Here is a 24,260-nt window from a genome sequence, read left to right as displayed (position 1 = left end):
TTGATTATTTTAAACGAGAATAAACAGTTAACCTTCCGGCAGTCGCGCTGTTGTAAAAAGTACTACAGTGTCAGTTTTTTTGCTGCACAAAACTATTGGATGGGGTGGTGTCAGTGAATTCCAAAACTTTCTCCTCATCACTCCACTGAGTCGCAGTATCAACCGAGCAATGGGTCAGTCTTTAGGTGCCATTTAGTCGCGACAGTGCATAAGATAGGGAAAGACTGTATACGGGGACTGTAAACGAACCAATAACACAGAATTGATCGCTTTGCTTGGTGTACCTTATTGGGCTATGAAATAGTAGTCATCCAAATGTTCATAGGTTTAAAATAATCCAAGAAGATGGAAAAGTAATTATACAATTAATTAATATGTTTTGACAGTAAACAGAGTACATTACACTTGGAAAATAATATGTTGTAAAACGTACAACACGCGACTGCTCGTGTGATTGAGTAGGGCGTGACTACCGGAATGTTAATATATCATTACATCAATAAACCTGTATCATCTACCGTCTATAGAAGGTATTGACAAGACAGGTGATCGGCAATGAAGCTCTGCTATCTTTCTTCACTGCTATTATAACGTGGACCTCACTATAGTAACCTGTATCATCTACCGTCTCAAGAAGGCATTGACAAGCCAGAGGATCGGCAACGTTGTTCTGCTATCTTTCTTCACTGCTATTATAACGTGGACCTCACTCTAGTAAAATTGAGAAATAATGTGAATGAACTGAGTTGAGTCAAGAAAGAGTTTTCTCAAAAAGTGATTTATTCTGATAATATAATTAAAAAATGATGGGAGTGAACTGTGTTTAGTCAAAAAAGTGATTAATTAATATCAAATAGTTAATTAGTCATGAAAGCTTGTGATGAAATTTTAGTCAACTTTCCAGTGCAATTCATACTCTTGAAAAAAACTTTTAGACTTGGCTATTAGCTAAACAAAAATATTTTCAGATATTGTTCCTATGACTTATGCACAAAATTCTATGTAATATTATTTAGCCTACTTATTATCCTTAAGCTGGGTTTACACCAAAGTTATTAACAAAATGTTAATAACTTAATTCTTATAGATTCTATTAGATTGAACGGAACTTGACAATCACATATGTTCATCATGTGTATAATAAGTTATTAACATTTTGTTGATAACTTTGGTGTAAACGCAGCTTTAAGCTGGGTTTACACCGGAGTTAATAACAAAAGTCTTCAACATTTTTGTTATTAACTGATGTTAATAACAAAAGTCATTAACATGTTATTAACACTTTCTTTAATAACAAGAAATTTTCTTTTAAAAACACAAGTTATCAACTTTTGTTAAAATACATTTTTGACGATTCAGTCATATTAATAACTTTTTGTTAACTCGTGTTATTAACTCCGGTGTACAAAACAAAGTCATTGACATGTTAAGGCTGTGCAAAGGCTAAAAAGAAACTTTCTACTCGTGATATTTTTCAAAGTTTTTCGATTATTATATCATCATGCTATCAAAATGAAAAAGTTTTCTCAAGAAAACATTTTTTTCTGATCATTATTTTTTGAGTATGAGCGCCTACAGTTTAAATTTTTGGGACAGAACATTTCAAATTCGGTAAGAGATAAATCCATGAGATTTAGAGGATAGTTCTTCATGGTATAGTGGATCTAGTAAAACAATTTTTTTTTGAAAATATCAGTTTTTAAGAAAGTTATTCAATTTACTATAAATAACCAAAAATAACTTTTAGTTAAGTAAGATGATAATATACAAATCGAAAAACTTCGAAAAATATCATGAGTAGAAAGTTCATTTTTAGCCTTTGCACAGCCTTAATAACACTTTCTTTAATAACAATGAATTTTCTGTTAAAAACTCGAGTTATTAACTCCGGTGTAAACGCAGCTAATTTATTATTAGTGGAGAATTGTTTACTGTAGTGAGTATAACCACGGTATATAGAAGAAGACGGTAGGTGTCACGCGCATGTTTGTACTGAATTTCCGGTGTAGCTGACGTCATTTTATAATACAATCATCTGTTTCTTACAAATAAGTTTCATAAATTGCCAATTAGTGTTAAAAACCTCGGTTGGTGGCTATGACGCAATCTAGCTGGCTGGCCACTGCGCACACATTTCATGACCCCTACCGTTTTCATCTAAATACCGTGGGTATAACATCCTTGTGATAAACAACAGCTGCCGTATCAAATAAAGTGGCTATAAAATATCCAACTAGATTTTAAGCTTCAGTCAATTTTTTAAAGCTATTATTTTGCCTTTCAGTAGACAATTCAACTGACGGGCATGTTGCATTTCAAATTTAGTTTCAATTTATTGTAATATTATCAAGAGCATATTCCATTCATAGAAGAGTACGATTCAATCAATCAATCAATCTCTTTATTCAAGACATTGACCTACAATGTATATAATGTACATGAATGCGTCATCTCATTAAAAAATACTTCTAATTCTTAAACATAAAACTAGAAAGATAGAAAGAAACACAACAAATAAGAGACAATACAATAACAAACAAGGTAGGTAATGTATCCCTAATTCCCCCGGTAAAATTCTTCAAAATTATAAGTTTCTAACTCTATTAAGTACTTTTTCAACACGATTTTATATCCGTTTCGCTTCTGATGCTACTCGGGAGGTACCTCATGAATTTCATTCCCATATATGTTGGACTTTGTTTAAATTTTTCTCTCCTTTGTTCCATTATAATGAAATCATTTCTATATCTTGTATGGTAATCGTGAACATTTGATTGCCTATTGAATGAGTGCTCGTTATTTTTTACATGTAAAATTGTTTTGTAGATGTAAAGGCCATACACAGTCATAAATCCTAGCTTCTTAAAAAGTGACCTACATGACTGTTGATTATTATCAATATTCAAAATTGTTCTTACCGATTCTTTTTGTAGTTATAGTATTTTGTTTAAATTAGCTAAAATTGTCCCTCCATATACTTCAATTCCATATGCAATGTGTGCGTGTATAGTGGCAAAATAAGCTGATTTTAAAGTTACTGTGTTGCAAATGGGTGCCAGCCTTCTAAGTGCATATTCATTGAATATAATGTGAAGAGTATATAAAATTGCTCTATTGTATTAGAATTTCATTAAATACGTTATCATTGTACGATTAACGGATAAGTACCTATCATTGGATTATAGTAGTAGTTCTCTATTTTTATTACGATTAAAACTGCTTTTATACCAAAGTTATTAACAAAATGTTAATAACTTAATCCTTATAGATTATATATGATTGAACATAAGTTATCATACACATGATGAACATATTTGTTTGTCAAGTTCCGTTCAATCTTACAGAATCTATAAGGATTAATAAGTTATTGTTAATAACTTTGGTGTAAACGAAGCTTAAGATAATTTGTGTTAGATAAAACGTTATTCCAAAGCTTGAAGAAGTCTTTTGCTAGTTACAATCAAAATACATGTACCAAAGTTTATATTTTAGAGAAATTACACTGTGTTAAATTATTTACGGAAAGTACATTAAATTTTGAATTATCAAGTGTTTTAAAAATAATTGGGATGTCATTACTTATCAGTGTTTTTTACTTTCTTGAATTGTAATACAGAAATTTGTAAAATTTTGTAGCCTTTTATCCATACTTGGAACTGAGTACTCACCCACGTGGACTATACTAGCCTGTATGTTATGTATAGGTGCGTACACACCTATAGCTTCCTGGAAGAACGCCTAATATGTCCTCACCCTAATTCATAGATCAACATGGGAAGGCTACGACAGGTTCCATTTTACAAATAACACGTAAAATAAATTATATAATTTCTTTATTAATTCTTCAATTTTTCCAATTTACAACTCAGAATCAAAAGTCTATCAACTAGGGATACAAAAATTAACACATACTTGATTAAGAAATTTTGATGGTGTACTTTGATATTAAGGCTACTATAAAAATCATTCTGATAGTTTTTAAAATAATGTTATAGACAATCATTCTAGAATTCCAACACTAATTACAGTGGGAAATTGAGCCTAAACTAAGTTACATCAGCATCACAATTTTAGAAGTATGAGTGTAGTATCTATTTACTTACAGTATTGCGAAATATGAGAATAATGAAAGTAGCTAAAGCCATCTGTAGATAGTACAAAGTCATTACAATAACACATTCAATTGATCATCCCCAAAGCTATGTCATGTTCTTTCAATTGTAATTGAAATGGATTTCCGGATTTTGAGATAAAATGAAGATATTTCTAAGACAGATAAATTGAAAAAAAAACAGTAGAAAATAAATGAAAGATATTACTCGCCTCAGTGAACACCCCATCAGAAACGTTGATGAACAATCTTCCAGTTCCGCAGACAGTCAGAACAAATCGAGCCATACTCAACTAATTTAAGTACGGTACTTATTTCTAGAATCCCAACAATATATATCGAGAAATATTGTTCTTGTAGCCCTCCATAAGAAACACTAGCTAGTTTTCCCGCTTAATACAGATCATTATGATAAAAAGAAAAACTGTCTACTATCACTTACTAACCAACCAACTACAAACCCATAACGAGCAACGCTACAATCCTCAGAGTATTTAATCATCATCATTTAATTATAGTTCTTACAACATACATGTTCATCTTCTCTCAAAAACGAAAATATGAATCTGTTCTTCCAATGCAGCAAATTGAAACTTAATGAGAACATAAAAACGAAATCACTTGCAACATATTTTATAGAAATAATAAAACATATTTTAGTTTTCAAGTCTAATCAATTATATTTTATAAAGTTCATATGCCGAATATATCTCAAGAAAATATAATAATAAATTAATGTTTCACTGATATAGAATGACATACTGAATGACACTGAAATACTATGGACAGGCATTCTACAAAACTACTGTTTCATCTTTAGCACAAGATTATCTTATTTTTTCCCTCCCTATCATTTTGATGATGTACTTATTGTATGAACGAATAAAGAATGAATGTAAAGTGTCTACTACGTACAGTTTAACTTGAATAATCAATTGACTAAATGTAATGACAAATAATTCATAATCAATCGACTAAATAATTGAAAATGTAATGACAAACAATTCATAATCAATCGACTAAATTATTAAATGTAATGACAAACAATTGGATCATATTTGGAATGCGGATCATTGGAAAGTTCCAGCTCAAAATATACAAAACAGTGCCTGTAAATTACTAATGCCATCAAACAAGTGTCTCTAGACACCAACACAAAGTTTTCGTCAACTTGCAGTCGTATCCCAAAATATATATAAATGATAGAAAAGTAGAATGACTTAAATAATTTTGGATCGCTTTCTGGCAATTGCATCTTCGACAGCTTTCAACTGTTTCAGTAATTCTTCTCTCCTCGAGGGAGCTGTCTTCTTTGATAGAGCAGATCTCGCATTTCCACCCTGTAATAAATCAGAAAAGTTTGATCAATTACTTTATTTCAACTAACTATAGTGAGGTTCACGTTATAATGACAGTATTTGATCAACTTTGGTTTTGCTATCCTTGTCTATCATTTGACAAAGCCGGCGGAACTATCCTTTTCTAGTTCCACAACGATGACAATTATGTTTTTGACAGTGTAGAAATATAATTAATTAATGCAGAGAATCGGCATCGCTTTTCTTCTATCTTCATCCACTACAATTACAACGTGGACCACACTATAGTACACTATATTGAGGTCCACGTTATAATGGCAGTGTTTGATTAGCAATGGTATCGCTATCCTTGTCTATCGTTCAACAAAGCGGATAGCGTTGAGATAGCGGACAGAATTGATTATTAATTGAAAAAATATTTCATCTTAATTATGAAAATTCATTATGAAATTATTGAAAACTATAATTTCTTGCTTAATAAAATTAATTGATTATTTCAAACGAGAATGAACAGTTAATATTACATCAATAAACCTGTATCAGCTACCGTCTATAGAAGGCATTGACAAGACAACGGCAACGTTTTTCACCTATCTTTCTCCACTGCCATTATAACATGGACCTCACTATAGACCTATTGCCTATGGTAACATTAGTTTGCAGCATAGCTCTTATGGAGTACAGTGCTGCCAGATTTCAGAGAATTCAGAGACCCTGTAGTTCTTCCATTCAGATTCCTTTATTCATGTGTTTAACAAAACATAATTCAACTTACGTTCTAGCGTTAAAAATAAATACCAGTAGCGGTAAAATGACATGGTGAATCATATTAAACTAATGAGTTCTACAATAATATTGAGCAAGAAAAATGATGAAAAATGCAAAAGTTAAGGTACTACTGTAATGTTTTCACATGAAACGGTGAAGTTTGGACCTTAAGAAGTCCATTCTCAGAGAGGGTATCAAGGATACCCTCCCCTTCAGCACTTAACCGTATGATTAATCCACCGCACTTAATCCATTGTGTGAGAGAAAGAGAGGGAAGAGAGAGTGTAGGCCTTTTCTAAAGAATCAGTATAAAAACAGCAACCGTGTGCTCCTATTGTTATAATGAAAAAACATTGGCCATGATGCCTCGTGCAGCACCACTAAGGTTTCCAAGGACTATAGTTGAGAGAGATTCTCTCGTTTTTATACGTCGACGCGCCTTGTTTCAAAGTATATGTATACCAAATTTTATCCAAATCGGACAATATCTACGACTGTAACTGCGGTACAAACAAACAGCTTATTGAGAGAGATTCAAGATTCATTTTTATTAACCATCAGGCTTCAATTAGAGCAATAGGCAAGTCATTTATACATTTTAAAAGTACACACAATTGGATAGATAATCATACATGATAAAGCATATTTATATTACATTCAGGTTAGGTATTCAAATATTCATGAATTGAGTAAAAGGCATTATTTTTCAGATAACTGTATATAAATTTCTTAAATTTGTAAGAGAAAAAAGGTAATATGCTTACTTCGTTTAACCATTGATTAAACAACTTCGGTGCACACATACATTTTAGCGAACTATTTTGTTTATTGAATGTATATGCTGCAATGAATGATCACAAGAAATTCGTCAAAATTAGAGAAAATTTGCAAGATATAAAATTACACTCTCAAGCTGGTTTCCCATACACAAGTGAAAATATAATTTCTATGAGTAGTGATTGGACTTCTCCCAATCAGCAAGGCCTAGCTAGTATAAACAATACCATTAGAACTTATAGTAATAATATTCTCACCGTACCAATTACATTCATTGTCACTGATAGGAATCCTGCTTCATACTTGGTAATTGGTAATCAATTTGAGGTGAAAATGTTACTGAACATTAGTTGTAGGGATTTTTACGCTCAATCTTTTCCACTTAAAATTTTTTGTTTTTGTATCTGAAGCCTGATAATAGGGAATCTAAAATCAAACTTTGCATAGATGGGGCGGAGCTCTAGAAATTTTTACAGATATGGGACTTGTGGCAGTTGATAGAGCTTGACACTTCTAGGTATAATTTACCTCAATGACAATTCTAGGTATAATTTGTTCAAAATCGTTGGTGCCGTTTTCGAGAAAATCGCGAAAACCCCTGTTTTTGACAACATCTTCGCCATTTTAGCCACCATCTTGAATTACATTTGATCGAAATTGTTCGTGTCGGTGCCTTATATTGTAAGGACCTTGAGTTTCAAATTTCAAGTCATTCCGTTAATTGGGAGATGTGATATCGTGTACACAGACGCACATACACTCATACACATACACACACACAAACACACACACACACACATACATACAGACCAATACCCAAAAACCACTTTTTTGGACTCAGGGGACCTTGAAACGTATAGAAATTTAGAAATTGCAGTACCTATATTTTTCTGAAAGCAATACTTTCCTTACCTATGGCGATAGGATAAGGAAAGTAAAAATGACCAGGACAAGTGGAAAAATACAACCACTCCAGACCACGTGAATAATTAATAATTAAATGATAATTTCAATAGCAATTACCTTTGGAGGCGAATCGTCGTCGTCATCGAAAGTCGGCGAGAGTGGTCTCTTCTTACCAGCCATAGGAGCTGTGGGTCCAACTGGTCGATCTACAACCAAAAACAAACATCACAAAGTCGAGTTCTGCTCTGATTTGAGGCTCTCAATTCAACACAATGTTTCATTCTCCTAGGAGTTATAATCATAATTCTGTAACTCAGAGTTAGAAGGACGTAAGTCTCAAACGGCTGATTCTACAGGAGAGCCCAAAAAGTATTACACTCCCAGCCGGGGCTAAAAGAGCTCAAGTCGAATCAGCATTAAGCCCGGTCCATACGCTCAAGTTTAGCTTCAGTCTTTTGCTCAAGCAAAAGTCGGAACACGTAAGTCGTTGCGTCTAGACGGTGAAACGGATGGGTCTTTAAGCTTAAGTCGTCAAACTTAGAATCTAAAACCGGGAATTTTTTTCCATCAAACCGTCCGTCTTTTGCCTATTCACCAAAACCCAAATCGCGTAAAAATGGAGATCGAGAAATTGTGTTTTCAGATTCGGATTCAGCCCCCAAAATTAATAAAATGCCTCGCGAGTACTTGAAAATACAGTAGAACGTCAATAATCCGGATTAATTGGGACCGGACCCCATTCGGATTATCAAATTATCCGGATTATCGAAATTACGTTAAAAAAACGGTCAGCACGCACTATTCAAGAAACAAAGCTGTTAAAATTGCATATACAGTATTCAATTATTTCCCTTATTTCAATTATTACACTCCCTTTCTCCTCGCTTCGCGCCATTCTGCCGTCGCCCGTTCTAAAGTAAGGAGCTTAGCGCCGAGGACAGAAGGTACGAACATTTTATTTCTTGCCAGAGACGAATCCGGATTATTGACGTCCGAATTATCGACGTTCTACTGTAAGCAATTTTTTTTATCGATTGTATATAACGCCATTTAACCCTTCATTTTCTTTCTTGATTCTCATGATACTCTCAGAATTTGATGTTGAAATTATGATTTACCATCATGATATATATTAAGATGTACTATATTGTTGATAAGAATACTATCTACAAAATTTAAATCCATTTACAATAAAAAATTATTTGAAACAAATAGAAATAACGCAAAGAAACAGTGGCGAACATTAAATAGTATAATAGGTAATGATAAAAACCATGTCCAAAATATTGCCTTGAGGAATGAAAATGGAGCGATTGAGGATGACCCAAAATTGGTGGCCAACATATTTATTTTTTTTTTGTACTGCGGCAAAGGGTCTTAGAGAGAGGATAACCACAGATATTTCCTTGATAGCCCAAAATAACAAATTGAGAGGAGGATTGTTTAGGAAAGAACGCATTGATAATAGTATGTTTTACCCAACTACATCAAACGAGATATCAAATATCATCAATTCACTCAATAACCGTAAGGCCCCGGGATTCGATGATATAACTCCTGCAATGTTAAAACATATACTGCCAGATATTGTTGATGTTTTGGTCCACCTAATTAATCAAAGCCTCTGTTCTGGAGTATTCCCAGATTCATTGAAGAAAACCATTATAAAGCCATTATACAAGAAGGGTGATCCATGTGACCCCACCAATTACCGCCCAATTGCTTTATTGTCATTGTTCTCCAAAATTCTCGAGAAGGTTGTCAAAGCCCGATTAATGCAATTTCTATCGATGCATAATTTTTTTAGCAAATCCCAGTATGGGTTCAGAGAAGGATTAAATACAGAGAAAGCACTACTGGATTACATGATCAATGTTTATGATTCACTAAATGGGGGAGGCCTTTGTGCAGGGATTATTGTTGATATTATGAAGGCATTTGATACTGTCGACCACTCCCTGCTTTTATCGAGGATGAGCGATGCAGGGGTGAGAGGCATACCACTCAACTGGTTTCGATCGTACTTGTCTGGGAGAACCCTACAAACAAAAGTAAACAGCACTCTAAGCGAGAGAGGTCTAGTTGAATTCGGTATTCCCCAAGGATCGGTGTTATCGGGACCACTTTTTCTTATCTATGTCAATGAATTATGTAATGGGTTGTTTAGGGGTAGACTCACTGCCTTTGCAGATGATACGGCTCTTTTTTATAAAGCTAACTCTATAGAAGAATTACATGCCGACATGCAAGCAGATGTAATGGCACTAAGATGGTGGTTCACAAACAACTATATGATAATGAGCCCCAAAACAAAATATATGATATTCAGTTTATCGCGAAATGTACATTTCCCTTTGCCACTCAGGTACCACATGTTATCATGTGTCGAAAACACAACCTGCTCTTGCCCACAAATTGATCAGGTAGAAGAAATAAAATATTTAGGTCTAGTATTAGACTCCAAAGTTAAATGGAAAAATCATTTGAACTACCTAAAACAGAAACTTACTAAGTACATACGAATATTTTATTTGCTGAGAACAGTTTGCGATGCAGGATTGTTGAAGTCTGTTTACTATGCCTTGGTAAATTCAAAGCTAGAGTATGGATTGGTGTTGTGGGGTGGTGCTTATTCCACGACCTTGAATCCAATAATTGTACTACAAAAGTTTTTTATTCGTATTTTAGCATGGAAGTCAAAGATGGAACCTTCGGCACCTCTATTTAAACAGTTTGCCATTCTCCCCCTGAGAAGCCTATACGTATACAAAGTTCTGAGGAATTTCTTTGACCGAAGTGGAACAAACAACGGTAACGCTAACCTAAAGAAAAGTATTTTGAGAAATAAATCGGAAGTATGCGTACCCAAACCTAATAAAAGTCACTTCATGAAGTTTTTCTCGTATCAGGCTCCTAAGTTCTACAACCTACTACCCTTAGAAATACGCCAATGTGAAAAGCGAACAAAATTCCTGAAAAGTGTCAAGATTTTTTTACTAAAAATAGAAAACGTTGATATATTTTTCAAAACACTCATATAGTCATTTAAATCAAATTAAAAAAGAGTACGGAAGGCTAGCTATAGAATTCTCTGTAATAGTTAACCCCAATGTAGAGCACAGTGTATTATGTTCAAAGCCTAAATTGTGAAATTTTCTTACATTCTTAAGAGCAATACTAAAGTGTTTAAAATTGGTCGGCCTCAACCACTCTATTCCACTGAGTAGTAGTTTGAATATTAATTATTTATCACCATCTCCCCACAGATTTTTACCTCGAGATGCATGATTCCCTTAAGAACTGTTAGTTTATTAGGTACTTTTCTTATCAATTCGGACATAGATTATTGCTGTATTAATCTATTTATTTACATTAATTTTTTTATTGATTTCAAATCAACTAGTTTAGTTTTTAATGTTAAACATGCTATTTTTAAGATTTTGATTTGTTTTTGTAAAAATGATATTATGTCACAGCTTTGTTTTATTGTATCATATTTTGTCAACGTGGAATCAATAAATTTCAATTTCAAATTTCAATCTCTGTGTCTCGAGATATGACATGTAAACAAAGCCATTTAGCGATTAACAGCAATATTTTTGTCATTATGTTGTTAAATATAGCATTATCCAGTTGAATCAACGAAAAAATACGATAAAGTATTACTCATCTATCGGATATATGTCAACCGTATACAATTCAGACTCAATGAACCATATCAAGAACTGAGCTTGTGAGCACATAAATAGGAAAACGGACGACATAAGACTGATGCGTGTGGACGCAACTTTACATCCGTCTTTTGCTTGAACCCAACGATCCGTCTTTTGTTGATCGCCTCACACTGGCGCACAAGGAATCTTCCTTTTGCCGGTGTTTTTGCCTCACCTACTGTACTTATGCATGTGAACATAAATTGAATCTTCATTTTATAACTATTATTTATAATATAAAGGATATCATTTCGTTATTATATCTAATTAAATAAATGTATGTATCTTGGTTTAAGTGCAGTAGCAATACTTATATTTATTTTTTGTATTTTGTTTTTGGCAAATAAATTCATTCATTCATTCATTGTTTGAGCAAAAGACTGATGGTAAACTTGAGCGTCCGCACCGGGCTTTACACTTACTTGTGAATTATTGGACTCACGTTGTTTCAGTTTTAATGCTTACTGCACTTACGCTCTTTCAGCTCGGGTTATCTTAAAAACAATCAACTGCAGAGGACTCGCGTTATCTTGAATGTATAGAGTTCGAAAAACTGAACAAGACCCACTAAAATAGTTATTTGTGCAACTAGTGCGCAAAGTGACAGTTTGCTGCACCGAAAGAAACGTTTACGCCCGAGCCGTCGTAGGCGAGGGCGGAATGGTTTCTTGAGTGCAGCAGAGGAACTTCGCGCACGTATTTCACATTTAATTTTTCCTACAGTTACCATTGAATATGAAAAGTGGGTGATTATGGGTAAAATTCCCTGAAATCCATCAAATGTTTGTGTGTGTGATGCTGTTATTAATAACAACCTTAATTCATTTAAAAATTAATAATCCAATTTAAGTTGAAAATTCTCAGCCAAAGTTCTCATTTTTATTCATTCAAGAATCAGAAAAAATCAGGTAAAAAAAATTCACATTCAAAATACACGCCAACAGCTGATTAAAGATGGTTGCAAGATGGCTGAACCGACAAGCGCGCGACCTAGCGAGAAGAATCGTACCTAAGTTTGTTTCATCCAGCTTAGAACTGCAGAAATAGGATTCAGAAATTTAGACTTTTGCTCAAATTACCGAGAAAAATGCTCAAAGTAAACTGAAAAATATTTATAAAAATAACATAGACAACAGAGAATATTTATTGTAGTATTGTTATGTTTTTATTATTTTTATTTATATGAATATCGAACGGTAATCATTTAACCTCAAAATTCGAATTTTATAATGTATATTTGCTACTTTTCTCATTTCTTGCAGTTGAAATAATAATTATCAATAGAAAATAACTATTATTTATTATCAAATGATGAGAATTCGTAAATGATGATTATTTAATTGTGATTTAGATAAACATTATTCTTGTTTTGGATTTCTAGATTGGGAGTTTATCATAAATGTAGAGTAGCCATTGAAATGATTCTTATCTAAATCTAACCACAGTCATTGTTACCAACTTAATTTTTGTTTTCGTGCACCAATCCTCCATATAACCCACCAACTATTCTGTGTTGCCATGTTGCAAATCTGGAGTGCAGAAAAAATTTTTCCTGCACTAGAGCGGAATAGTGAATCTTTGGGTATTGTAATCAGTACAGGAACAGCAACTTTCCGAGGTAGCTGTGGGAAAACATGATTTTGTCAAAAAATGGACTTACGCTTCTCTAGCTCTGAGGTACAGAATTGAATTGAATCGCTGCCTTTATTAAAAACCTAGGAGGGCGATGTTAGGGCGTAGCCGGCCCTCTCTTACACTTAACCCTCCATAGAAAGCTTAGGATTATAGAAAGCTTAAGTGGATTTATATAATACATCACTGCTGTATATATAGATTTACTTAGGAGTTCTAATTTGTAATAGAATTCTGCTTCGTGAACTGGGTTAAATTGTATTGATGATGATGAGCGAACATACGAGTAAACCTACAGATTTAGATAGGTTCCGAACGACCAGGAAGCGATTTTTAAACTCATAAATGATATTTAGAAGAGTTTAGCACTTAAGTCGTCATAGCTAATTTTGTAAAAAATATAAGCACAACTCACCTGGATTAGAACTGCCCTTAAGAGTGAGTTTGATTTGTTGTTTTTGTCCAGAAAGCTGAAAGAAAGCGACACAATATATAAAATGAACATCAATTATGTGAAACTAAATTAATAACCTAATAGGATAATTATTATTATCCTAATAATAATCAGGTTTGATATCAGCTATTCTAAATGAATAAATGCGTTTTGGTTCGTTCATAACGTAATTCAAAAGTGAATTACACATAAAGTGAAAAACACATAACATTAATATAATCACTTCAAATGAAAATAATATTTGAGTAAAAAATAAGACCTCAACCTTAATTAATTTAAATCCGAACAATGAATTTCTTTAAAACTGTGGATATTAGTCAACGTTCGCTGCATCACTACCTCCGTAAACAAAGCCGTAGTGCATTCGTGTGACGTCAGCGGAAGTAGGGGTACTACACCAATAACAATTCGTTAATTTTAGCTTATCTATATCAGCCAGTGTTTTTTTATTGGTGTAGGAGACCTACCTGTGCTGACGTCACACGAATGACTATGGCTTTGTTTAAGGAGGTAGTGGCTACCTCCTATATACGTCCTGTATACGGACAAGAAAATCACAGATTTCGTGAATATTCTGTTCAAAAATCAATAATAGCAGGGACCTATTGCATGTTAGAATACAAACTACTAGTAATAATATTAGTAATCAGCTGGTTATTAGAATAGGGAACTACTAAAATAATATTAGCTAGAATTTTCTCATGCAACAGGGCCCATGACGTAATATTGTATGGAAGCGCTACTCATCAATGTTATTTCACTTATAACACTAGTAGTTCTGTGAACAGTAGACCTCACGAAGTATTCTCATCCACAAGTACCTGATTGAAACTATAGACCTTATGGAAACACAGCAATAGACTGGCTTCTCCACACATCTGTGTAATCACTTGTCAGCTGATTTATGATGAATAATTCTATAGTCTGATGTTTACTCTTATATTGGCGTATGAAGGAAGCTCCTTTTTCTTTTTATATTATCCTTGAAATGCAAAATTTTCAAAAACCTTGTATATATACGTCGACGCGCAATTAAAAAAGGAACATACCTGTCAAATTTCATGAAAATCTATTACCGTACCGCGTTTCGCCGTAAATGCGCAACATGTAAACATTTAAACATTAAGAGAAATGACAAACCGTCGACTTGAATCTTAGACCTCACTTCGCTCGGTCAATTAGATAGATATTCGAATATGAAATTTTCAACAACTTCTCACACTATCAAGATACAGTAAACACGATTAATTAAATAATCATTAACATTTTTTAATTAAATTTACAATTTGAGAACGATCGAAATAGATGTGTTAAAAATTAATAGAATGTTGTAACACATCAGTCAGCACTCACGCCGAATTGATAAATTAGGACCAAGCAACATGATGCGTTTTTCAGACGAGTCGGCAGGGCAGGAAGCTCTCCGATTGGCTGATTGTCAGCTGATTCCCGAACGCTAACCCAATCAGTCAATCGGAGCTGACTTGTCTGAAAACGCTTCATGTGGCGTGACCCTTACAGTGGCAAAAATAGCAACTTATAGAGCGCGGCGCATGGAAACCAGCAAAATGGGAGGACTCTTCATTTAAAACAAAATTATCATATGATTTGCAATTAGTTATTCAAAGAAAATGCATGAAAAATTATTCAATTAATTTTACAACCTACCTTTAAAGCGTCCATTGCTTTAACCTTCATAGCCTGTGCAATCGCCAGTCTGTCTTCCATTACAATTCGCTTTGCTCGACCTGACAAGCAAATTTCAGCTTTCAACAAAATGAATACTAGTTTCAAGTTTTATTGTTTACATCAGCAATACAACAAAATAAAAAACATCTCATCAGATACCTATAACTAACAATTTAAAGATACTAGGCACTTCTAAAAGGTTAATTTGGCACTATATCATAATGTATCAATAATACAGTAGAAATTAACTTTAAACTTATAAGTACACAACTCATATCACATTTTGGAATAATGTAACTGATGATGGAAATGAACCTAAACATTTTATGTGAGAACCGATGCAAACAAAAAACCAGCAAACATTAGCAAAACCAGCAGAGAAATTAGTAAATACAGGCTTATTTACTATTAAGAATGAGAATAGCTCTCCAACTTGAATTTCATAAATCAACTTTGAAATCACAATTTATGTTATTGTAAAGCAGGTTATAAACATCCAGCAGGTTATAAGAATTCGAGAGAAAAAGAGACGAGTAATCAATTGCGAAATACGAAACCGCAACAACACTTGTTTTGCGGCACATTGGGCTGGCTCATTTGTTGCAGAGAAACTGTTGAAACAGAGTTGAAATGTTGTAGACCGTTCCATTATTACAAGTTTCCATCATTCATTCTCTAATCTAAGGTACTTGGTATCTTTTGCGATCTGTCCAAGGCCTATGATTGCGTGGATCATGACCTGCTTTTGTCCAAGTTGTGGCACTATGGTGTGAGGGGAGTTGAATTTTTGTGGCTGCAATCATTCTTGCGGGGTAGATACCATAGGGTCTCAGTTGTTGCTGATGGAATGGTTTTCAACTCTAATTGGTTGGCAATGAATCGGGGTATTCCACAGGGATCTATTTTGGGACCATTGCTCTATCTGGTATATGTAAATGATATCTCAAAGTTTGTTAATTATGATCTAACTCTATTTGCTGATGATACAACAGCTCTCATTAAGGGTGGAAATGTTGATTCTTTGATTGAGGGAGCAAAAACTTGTTTGAATGAGCTTAATGAGTGGTTCAACTATAATGGTTTGTCATTGAACCCTAGTAAAACCAAATTGGTGCCTTTTCATGCTCGAAATGCCCAGGGAACGTTTCATGTTAAACTAGACTCAGATACCACCTTGAAGCCCTCTGATGGAACCACTTTTCTGGGATTGTTCTTGGATAGTGATATGAAGTGGAAGTCTCACTCTTCTGAACTGTTGAGGAAGCTGAGTAGAGCAACATTTGCAGTGGGTGTGATCTCCAGGGTTGCAGGTACAAGTACAGCGTTAATTGTGTATCATGCGTATTTTGCATCCCATCTACGCTTTGGTATCATTTTTTGGGGCAGAACAACAGAATTTGAATCTATTTTCAGGACTCAAAAAAAAGCTTTGAGGCGAATATTCGGCCTGACAGACAGGTGTTCTTGCAGACCCATATTTAGAGAACACTCCCTCCTTACAGCCCCGGCAGTTTATATCTTAGAGTTAGCTCTATTTGTTTTTAGAAATAAGGACCGTTTCCAGGAGAGACAAGTGGCGCATTTATATAACACGCGATTCAGGGGACTCAGGTATCCAGAGCACAGGCTGACTCTCTTGGAGAAGGGCCCTTATTACATGGGCATCAAGGTTTACAATGTCCTACCACAGATAGTCAAGGAAAGTGCTACTCCTGGTTTATTTAAGAAAAAATTAAAAACCATTCTCATAGGTATGTGTCCCTATAAAGTTGAGGAATTTTTTGAGAAGATAGCCTCTACATGATTTGCCAATATAGTATGGTCACTGCTAGTGTTCTATTTATGTAATAGTTGGTTTGCCTTGGGTTGGGGTATGACAGTGGGTTTATAAGTGATCCACATTCAGGGTTTTTTTTCTCTTTCTTTTTCCCATTTTGAATAATTAAATGACATTTCACACATCACTAGAGCCTAGCTCTGCTTTTGTGATTTTTACGTGAAGAATTGAATAAAATAAAATAAATAAAATAAATCATGTTGCAGCGCTGAATCTGTGCTAATGGAAACAAGGCTTAATTAATTATGTTCGAGTACTTTGAAGTCTTTCAGTGCGATGACACAATGAGCCCGTTCTGGGTACATAGTATTTGGTAAATTGTCCAATTCATAATTTACCAGGTAAAAAGTTCCGCGTCCCATGAGAAGAATTTTGACAGATTCTGTACCAGAAACCAGTTCCAAGTTCCTGCCCCACACTTGAAGCCTGGTAAATTGTTACAGTTCCAACTATCCGAGCTCTCATTAGTCGATTGAATTGTAGTCTGCTTGCTTCTCTGCGCATGCGCTGATAGCTTGTTTGTTTACCATAGCCATAGAATACATAACCGACAAAATGATGTTTGATAATCATTCTTTAAATGAATTTTTCTCTACAGAAAATTTGAGAGTAATGGAGTAAAAGAAATGCACACTTTTCTAGACAGTAAGTTTGTAAAACAGCCTTTCTTCATTCACGCAGCTAGTAGACGACACATTATGGTGTAAATCAACTTTTATAAGTGCGCGCCAAAAGCTTGAACCAACGATTTTGGAATGGCGTTCCATGGGAACATTTTGCACTAGTCACGTGATGGAACAATTTATGATTGGAACTGGAACAATTTACTGTACACAGAACGTACACACATGTTCAACACACTTGTCCAAACGTGAATGAATGTTTCACACTATTTAGAAAAAAATTGTGAGTTTTAGCCGTTGTTTGCTCTGAAATTAAGCTAATTTTTCAAGTTGTTCGCTGTGACTTACTGGGAGACGGTCCCCGACTTGACGAGGATGAGGTGAGCGAGGACTCGCTGGAGTCGCTCGACGAGCCACTGGTGTCGGAGGCGGATGACGAGTGCGAACTCTTGGATCGCGAGCGAGCCGAACGCATCGCCGAAGCCACCGCCTTGGCCGCCTTTGTGTGAGAGTGCGCCAGCAGTCTGGCTGGCAAGCCTGTACGAGGTCTACAACAAACAATTACATAATTTAAATTGATTCGTTCACGCATTCAATGATTCAATGATTTTATTACAGCCAGAAAATACATACAGTACACTAGGCCATGTCCTTACAATAAAATTTCTAACAGAATTACAATAACAAAACATTAATAACAATAATAAACAACATGCAGTGCAAGAGCAGGCTTTAAAGTTATTCGGTTTCTCACAAACAAAAAAATAATACAGAAATATCAAAGCATAATGTGTATAAATTTTGTACATAAAAGAATACTGAGCTCTATTTAAATAAAACATAGAGCCTTGGTAACGCTTGGCTCATCCAAAAGATATAGTATGTATATTTCATGTAGGTTGTCTTTTTTTCTTAGTGCTACTATTTATTGAACCTTTTTTCTTAGTGCTATTTTTATTTAATGTAAATAAAAATATGATAATTTATGAATTTATAGAGAAGTAGAAGAATAGAAAAAGAAGAATGTTTCTTCTATTAAATGTTTCTGCTATTATGGTTGATGTATGATTCAACATGAATTTTAAAAGAAAGAAAGAAAAATTAGCAACCAATCACTCACACATTCATACTAACCATGCTCACTTTCCAATTCCAGCTCATTTTCCCAATGCATAACCACCAAGTAAATATTAATATGTAGTATTAGTAGTTACTATTTAACTAAGTATTAATATGTTTGGAATGCCTAGTATAATATATTTTTATAAATTCAAAATAAAGGTAGTGCAACTCGACATTACCTATCGGCTTGAAAGGACCATAAATCTATTTTGTTAGTTTAATTACCTGTCAGATGGAGGCGTGGGGTTGCGCGGCAGTAGGGCGGGCGAAGAGGGGCCGCGACCGCCACCAGGCACCGCCTTCATGGTCCTCGGACTCGGGGGCGGCGGATTCATGTGACGCGCCTTCTCAGTCACTGCCCACTTCTCCGACATAACTGCTGCAGACAATACTTTACCTTTTAAGCACAAATCAATATCACAAGTTCACAAACAATAATGCCACCAAAACCAATTTAGGGGTTTTATTATAGAGCAAATTTAAGACGGTCACAAATGTTTTATCAGCTGTGATTTTTGGAGTGAGTTTAGTTTTTTTGGTTTTTAACACTTTAACCGCATCACCCGGTCTCTGAGACCGGTACGAAAAGTTTGCATTGCATTATTAATACACCTAATTTTTTGTTTGGCTCCTCCCACTCAGTAGCTGTTTAATGAATATCAGAGAACAATTACTAGTTGTTTCAGGGTGATTAGAAGAGTCATTCCGAACAGAGCCTCAGTTTATTGCTTACGCTACGGTCTATCGTACCGGACGATACGGTTGGTGTTTCATCAATCCCGGAATTCCCGGTCTCTGATACCGAAGGATCAATGAAATTACAAAAAATTGATGTTTTACCATGAAATTAAATCTCCGGTCTGAGAGACTGGGTGATACGGTTAGTGGTTGGAAGAATCATGATACGGTTTAAAGTGCTAAAATATTTAGTATTTCTAAATACTTCAATGTTCTCAAGTTTTGAAAACTTAACAGTTTACAGTTTGGTGCAATATTTTTATTCTTTTCGGTTTCCAAACTAAATTTTGGTTTGTATATTTCTGGACTAGGAATTTGATTCAAAGTGAAGCAACATAGCCTACCTTTTAGACATTGGCTTACTACTTTCAAAATTCGGAAATGGAACAGTTTTGGGCTAGGCCTGTTGGTCCTTTTCTAATCATGTATTTGATTTGTGCATTGGTTAATGTAAATGTAGCTAGAATACAGGTCCAACAATAATGTAGACTATACTGAGGTCCACTATAATGGCAGTGTTTGATTTGCAATGGTATTGCTATCCTTGTCTGTCATTCAACAAAGCGGATAGTGCTATCTCTCTCTCGCTTTGCTCTGTTGCCAGATCGTCTTTCAACAATATAGAATTGATAATTAATGAAAAAAATATTCCATCTTAATTATGGAAATCGATTATGAAATTATTGAAAAATATAACTTCTTGCCTTAATATAATCTATTATTTTAAACGAGAATGAACAGTTAATATCACATCAATAAACCTGTATCAGCTACCGTCAAGAAGGCATTGACTAGACAGTGAGGATCGGCAACGTTGTTCTCATATCTTTCTCCACTGCCATTATAACGTGGACCTCACTATAGTATTGTATTATTTATGACTAGTGTAGATGTAGTAAATTTTTATAAAATAACATAAAATGGAATAAACATATTGAATCTCGCTTTGAAATTTTCATTGGTGTCATACCCTCTATCAATCGACCTTGATCTAGCCTAATGAGGAGTGCACTCAATTTTTTATCTTGTTCTTGCCTTGCAAGATTTGTACAATAAAGTAGTAGATACATTTCATTTATTTTAACACCTGGTCCTATCGGTTTCTTTATTTCCATCCTTCCCTTATTATTCTTCCCATCCTTTCATATCTACCGTCTATTTACTTTTCCTGATACCTTCTTCACCTTCTCAAGGATCGAAGGTTTTCCTAGTACATGGATATCCATAGTTGGAAAAAACCCACTTCCTTTTCTTTCACCACTTTCTTTTTCTTTTGTTTCAATGTGTATTGTTGTTGTTGTTGTTGTTTGCATGTATTCTTTTTGTTAATCTCTGTATTAAACTTGTATGTGTGTGTGTGTGTGTGAAAAGAAATAAATTGAAATTGAAAAAAATTGATTGCATTGAATCATACCTGATCCCCGTTCGGCGCCCTTGATGATGCGGCGCGCAGGGTGCGGCAGCGGCGACCTTGACCGACTCGAGCGCGACCGTGACCTCGAGTCGCGGCTGAACGAGCTGTAGCTCGACGACCGTGAGCTGTTCGTGGAGCTGCTGCTGGAATAGGACGAGCCCGACGAATAGGACTGCTTGCGACGGCGAGACCCCGCCCCCCCAGCACCGCCTCCTGAACCTCCACCACCGCCCCCCTTGGAGCGGCCGCCCACCGGTGACTTGGACCGCATCCACGGGTCGGCCCACTCGTCGCCTCTGCCGCCTCCACCGCCGCCGCGTCCTTCGCCGCCGCCTCCGCCCGCGCTGCCGCTTCTGCGTCGCTCCTCGCCGCCGCGACGCCGAGAGCTGCGCGTTGGTGGCGGGCTGCAATAGAAAAAAATAAGATATTTTTTTTAAATGTACACTATACATTAAGCCCTGCCTTCAGTTTATGCCCTTTCACACAGTCTCTGCTCTTTTCTCTGTTTCTCACAGTCTCTGTTGTGAAGTGAAAATGAAAGACATTATTTATTTATTTATTATAAATATTTATTTACATTTATCTATCTATCTGATCTGCAATAGGAATAAGAATATTTCATTCCCTCTTGTCGTATGGGGTTGTTTTCTGGGGAAATTCGAGTGGTATTATCAAGATATTCAGACTTCAGAAATGGGCGTTAAGAATAATAGCAGGAGAATCAATAAAAAAATAGTTTTCGGCCACTTTTTAAGGAATTTAAAATCCTACCATTGCCTAGCCTATACATCCTTGAAACTATTATGTTTCGTAAAAACATATGAGAACTCATTCAATACGGGAGCATTATTCCATAATTATGAGACAAGATACAGGCGAAACTTAAAGGAGGATGCCCATCATATGAGCGAGGTGTAAAAAGCTCTGGTATAAGATTTTATAATATATTACCACAACGTCTGAAGGAAATCACAGGTATAAGCTCTGGTATAAGATTATATAGTATATTACCACAACGTCTGAAGGAAATCACAGGTAGGGAGTTTAGAGGTCAATTGAAGAGGGAGTTACTGAATATATCTCCATACTCAAGGGAGGAATTTATTGTTCATTATGAGCAACGTTTGGGAAGTTAGGTTAAAAAAAAACTAAAATATGACTAGTTAATAATGGACTTAAATTTTGACGAGTCCGCATGCCCCCTCCAAGGGCGGTCAATGGACCATTGATTAATAATAATAATTTATAATATATTGATTTATTGACTGATTTGTTACGTTGTTGAATTTTGGCAATAAAGAATTTCTAAATGAGAATTGGAACAGTTTTGGGCTTAAGCCTGCAGTACTTCTCTGGAAGTTGTGTTATGTTAAATGATTGAATTAATTAAAATTGTGGATTGATATGATGTGGAAGAATGAACGAATTGTGGATTGGGGGGTGCATATACAAATGTTTCAAGACCATTGAAAACAATACAGAACTCACTATTGTAAACTGAGAAAGAATAAAGTGCACCTGAAAAATAGGATTTTCTAGAATTCTCATTTTTACCCATACGACAATTATATTTGGAGCAAATTATTATTATTATTATTATTTTTCATCCACTGACCTCCTATAAAAGGGGAATTTGGACTTGTCAATGTCGTAAGTCAATAAAATACAGAACATAAATACATAAATGATAAGTCAATATATTTTTTTTTCTCACCAAACCTTATCTCGACGCTCGTAGTTTAGAACATAAATAGGCACATGAAAAGTCAATACATTTTTTTTCTATTCTCTCTAAACCCCATTTCGACACTCGTAGTACTCTCTGAACTCTTCATTTGAGTACGCGCATATGGACAGCAGCTCCTTCTTTAATTGATCACTGAATTTTGTACCAGTCATTTCTTTTATATGAGCTGGCAATAAATTATACAACCGAATACCAGAACTCCTAACACCTCGCTCATACATGGTTGTCTGGTGTGTGTCGTCCCTTAGGTTGTTCCTATATTTTGTTGGGTATTGATGGAATGTTCCGCCTGTATCAAATTCATGTAGATTTTTCTTAATGAAGCAGATTGTTTCGAAAATATATAGGCTTGGGAATGGGAGAATTTGAAGTTTTTTGAAAAGGGGGCGACAACTTGTTCGAATTGATTCTCCCATCATCACTCTCAATGCCCACTTCTGCATTCTGAACACCTCAACTACGCAACTTGAATTTCCCCAAAAAATAATGCCGTAGGTCAGGTGTGAGTGAAACAGTGCGGAATAAACACTTCTAAGAGCCCTGGAGTCCAATATAGCTTTCAAATTTCTCAGTACGAAAATTGCTGAGTTCAGTTTGTTTTTAAGATATTCTTGGTGAGGTATCCAAGAAAGGTCAGAGTCAATCACCACTCCAAGAACTTTTATATCATTCACGGATTCTATTTTATAGTCTCTGATACTTAAATTATTTTCTCTGGTAGTTCGGAATGGAATTCGCTATACTAGGCTATAATATAATATAAAAACCGACCATGTATTGACAAGATGTGAAGAGGCACGTCTGGTTAACTGGTTATTCTGGAGATCAATAGGATGATTGTGTTTTGGTGAAATAAATTGAATTGAATTGAATTGATTACTAGAGTCGTTACAGTCATCGCTTAGGAATTGCACCTTATGAAACTAATTTTAGGTCCTACTAAAAACTGCATGCCTGCTCTGTTTTCACCAGGCAGAAACAGCTTCTCTGCGCAGACGCAGAAATAGGAAGTTTACTCTGCATGTTGCTCTACATTTGAAGTTAATTTAATGAATTAAGTGAGTAATGAAAAAGTTTTAACTGTTATGATACAGACCAAATAGTAATGGTGTGCTGTTGTATGTAGTGAATCCTTTGTGAATTGTGTTTAAACTCTGGTAGCTCTAATATTGTGTTCTGACTGCGTACTTAACCTAAGAATCGGCTAGTTGTTGAATTCATTCGGGGGTACCAAGTCAAATCATGTTTATTCACAGTAAACAGTAAACACTAAGAAGCTATATGAATGAAATATATGTGTACTGTTAATATAGCCCAGTGATCGGAGCAGAACTTCTTATCATTGTCTACCGTTTCAAGTGATAAGACACTAGTAGAACGGTTTCTAATATTAATTTTGTATCGCTAGTG

General features: G+C 35.0%; 1 protein-coding gene and 1 long non-coding RNA gene across 2 annotated transcripts in view; one reads left to right on the top strand and one right to left on the bottom strand.

Annotated features, from left to right (window-relative positions):
- Window positions 1-280: 280 nt before the first annotated feature.
- On the top strand, window positions 281-4,292 carry LOC120351500. The gene is made up of 2 exons (XR_005571436.1): window positions 281-835; window positions 3,637-4,292. It is a non-coding gene; the product is annotated as an uncharacterized LOC120351500 (long non-coding RNA).
- Window positions 4,293-5,331: 1,039 nt separating this feature from the next.
- Window positions 5,332-24,260, bottom strand: part of LOC111058131 (zinc finger CCCH domain-containing protein 18) — a 40,734-nt gene continuing 21,805 nt past the window's right edge. Inside the window, exons 8-14 of the mRNA XM_039429589.1 lie at window positions 21,104-21,513; window positions 19,177-19,348; window positions 18,178-18,377; window positions 15,349-15,428; window positions 13,642-13,696; window positions 7,999-8,087; window positions 5,332-5,451 (exon numbers count right to left, since the gene is read on the bottom strand). Coding sequence (XP_039285523.1) covers window positions 5,332-5,451; window positions 7,999-8,087; window positions 13,642-13,696; window positions 15,349-15,428; window positions 18,178-18,377; window positions 19,177-19,348; window positions 21,104-21,513 — 1,126 coding nt within the window. The remainder of the gene's footprint in view (window positions 5,452-7,998; window positions 8,088-13,641; window positions 13,697-15,348; window positions 15,429-18,177; window positions 18,378-19,176; window positions 19,349-21,103; window positions 21,514-24,260) is intronic.

Source organism: Nilaparvata lugens, chromosome 5, assembly GCF_014356525.2.
Source record: "Nilaparvata lugens isolate BPH chromosome 5, ASM1435652v1, whole genome shotgun sequence".
NCBI lineage: Eukaryota > Metazoa > Arthropoda > Insecta > Hemiptera > Delphacidae > Nilaparvata > Nilaparvata lugens.
This window is presented reverse-complemented; position numbering and strand designations above follow the sequence as displayed.